Source organism: Morone saxatilis, unplaced genomic scaffold (assembly GCF_004916995.1).
Source record: "Morone saxatilis isolate NCDOM2014 unplaced genomic scaffold, NCSU_SB_2.0 Contig3, whole genome shotgun sequence".
NCBI classification, from domain to species: Eukaryota; Metazoa; Chordata; class Actinopteri; family Moronidae; genus Morone; species Morone saxatilis.
Window position 1 is genome coordinate 23,751,120 of NW_023339873.1, and position 2,345 is coordinate 23,753,464.

General features: G+C 36.7%; 1 protein-coding gene across 1 annotated transcript in view; it reads left to right on the forward strand.

The window, feature by feature from the left end:
• Window positions 1-2,345, forward strand: part of enpep (glutamyl aminopeptidase) — a 21,533-nt gene that overhangs the window by 3,301 nt on the left and 15,887 nt on the right. The window contains exon 2 of the mRNA XM_035674495.1: window positions 1,678-1,819. Within this exon, the coding sequence (XP_035530388.1) occupies window positions 1,678-1,819 (142 nt within the window). The remainder of the gene's footprint in view (window positions 1-1,677; window positions 1,820-2,345) is intronic.

Consider the following 2,345-nt stretch of genomic DNA (forward strand, 5'->3'; position numbering starts at 1 on the left):
GTCATGCAACTGTAATGTAGTTAGTTTATATCTTGCTGTTCAGCAAGATAATCTTCACAAATTAACTTTTATGATTTCTAAAGCGTAAATGCGATCACCAGAAGTAAAAAGCTTAGGCTATAATCTAACTACATTACAGTTGCATGACTTCAACGTCACCACCACTAAACTACCAACTTGATTAAATCTTGTAATTAAAATCTAAAAGTTGTAAAGTTTGTGTGAGAAAAACATGTGAGAAAAAATCCCATTGTTTTTTTGCCGAAGGGACCATGATAATGCTAACTTCTGGACTAGCTGACAAAAATACATCTTCCCAGCAGCACTCCATGATCATTTAATTTGGTTAATATATCTCACAAGACCACACATTTCACACATTTTCATAACATATTTAACAAAAATTGACATTATGGTACTTTACAAGCTTGAAGGTTTATTTTTGAGCTTGGAAATACTAATTTGATGGTCCAGGTTTTTCTGGAGCTTCAACTGAATCACATGGCCCAGTTGTCATACAGATGATAGGGATGAAGTCTACTAAGCTGTTTCCATTTCCATTTCCATGAGCAAACTCCATCCATTGACGAAGACTGCGATGTGGTGGAAAAACTGCAAGAAAAGTTATCAGTGAACCTTGAGGTGGGATTGTTTAGTAAATTTGATCTTAGATAAGTTGATGCATTTTTTTGGAGTTAATACTAAGATATGCATTTAGCTGAATTGATCCAGAAATAATCACTCTTAAGCTGTAGCTGTAGTTTGCTCCTTCATGGAGAGCAGCTGGGCTCAGCTTAGATACATGTCAGTTACAATGGATTGCAATGGTGACACATGTTTAGACTGCAGAAAAAAATTACCATAACTTCCATAGAGACTTTTAGAAACCCCTCCAGAGACACAAACCACTTCATTCCTGTACGTTCCAAACAATCACTGTTTCATTGGATAAATACACTGCCTCATACTGAGTATGTTGATGGACACCAGAGATGTGGATTACGCAACAGAAGTTTCTATGGGCCCTTTGATATCTTTTTGCCAGCATGAAAACTATAATAATTCGAGCCACATTTCAAGTGTTTGGGGGATATGTCCTATTCAGTTACTCAAAAGACAGATTTTCCCTTAAAAGGTTAGGTTTTGGTAAGGGTAGCTAAGGAAAGAAGTTCCTCAGGGATCAGGCTTGGTCAGGGTCATCTCTTTAAACATATGAATGCACAATCTGTAGGCAAGAGTTTGACATCGGAAGTGTTATGTTTTCTGTTTGTTGTCAGAGTAGCGTTGACCAATCATGTTTGAGTGGGCTTTGGTTGCGTGCAGGCAAACAGTCCATGTGGAGAGCCAAAGAGGCAGAACGTATTGGCCAAAATGCAATCTTGCATTTCATCTGACGACAACTTAGCTTTTTATTATCTTTTGTAAAAAGTCTATCTAAATTTGCTGAAATATATCTTTGTCATCATTCTCCTCATCAAGTTACTAATCAAACGGCAGAAGAAGTCTTGGCCTCAAAATATAAGTGAGACTTTTTACATGTGGTATATGTCTTGTTTTATATGTATATTTTGTTGTGTGTGGACTCCAGGAAGAGTAGCTGCTATAGTTGCAGCTAATGGGGAAAAGGATGTAAAGCAAACACTTTCTGCAATAATATGTTCTCCATTTGATCACCAGAAAGATTGCTGCGACTGATCATGAGCCGACAGATGCTCGCAAGTCCTTTCCCTGCTTTGATGAACCCAACAAGAAGGCAACCTACAAAATCTCCATAACTCATGATGCTAGCTATGGAGCTCTGTCCAACATGCCACTAGAGGTAGGACTCAAGTCAGCTAAACACTAATCACTAAACATCAACATTTTGCTTTTTCAATTTAAAATGCTAAGAAAGAAAAAAAGAAAGAAAGAAAGCCAAGAAATACAGTCACCAGACTCCCTGGTTAGTCCAGAATTGTCCCAGATTCAAGCTGTGTGTCCCAAGTCTGGACAATCATCAACAAATGTCCTGGTTTTCAACATTCACTAGCAAATTGTAACTTTTTCAGCCCTTACATATCATGTTCTCCCCTTCTCATTATTAACTAACCCAATATAAAAACATAAACAATGCAAACATAAAAAATGCACCATGCATCTGAATTCACTAATTTGTCTTTATATGTAAAGTTTACCAAGAAAGTCAAATCATAAAATGTCTTACTCAGTATGAATATAGTGTGTATATAGTTACATTAAAGGTTAGAGGTTTTGGGCATGCAAAAGTGAAAAAATACTTAAAACTTCAAAGGTGATAATTGATCAGTCATTACTATTAGTGGAGTTGTTGCCACTGTTGTTGCTGT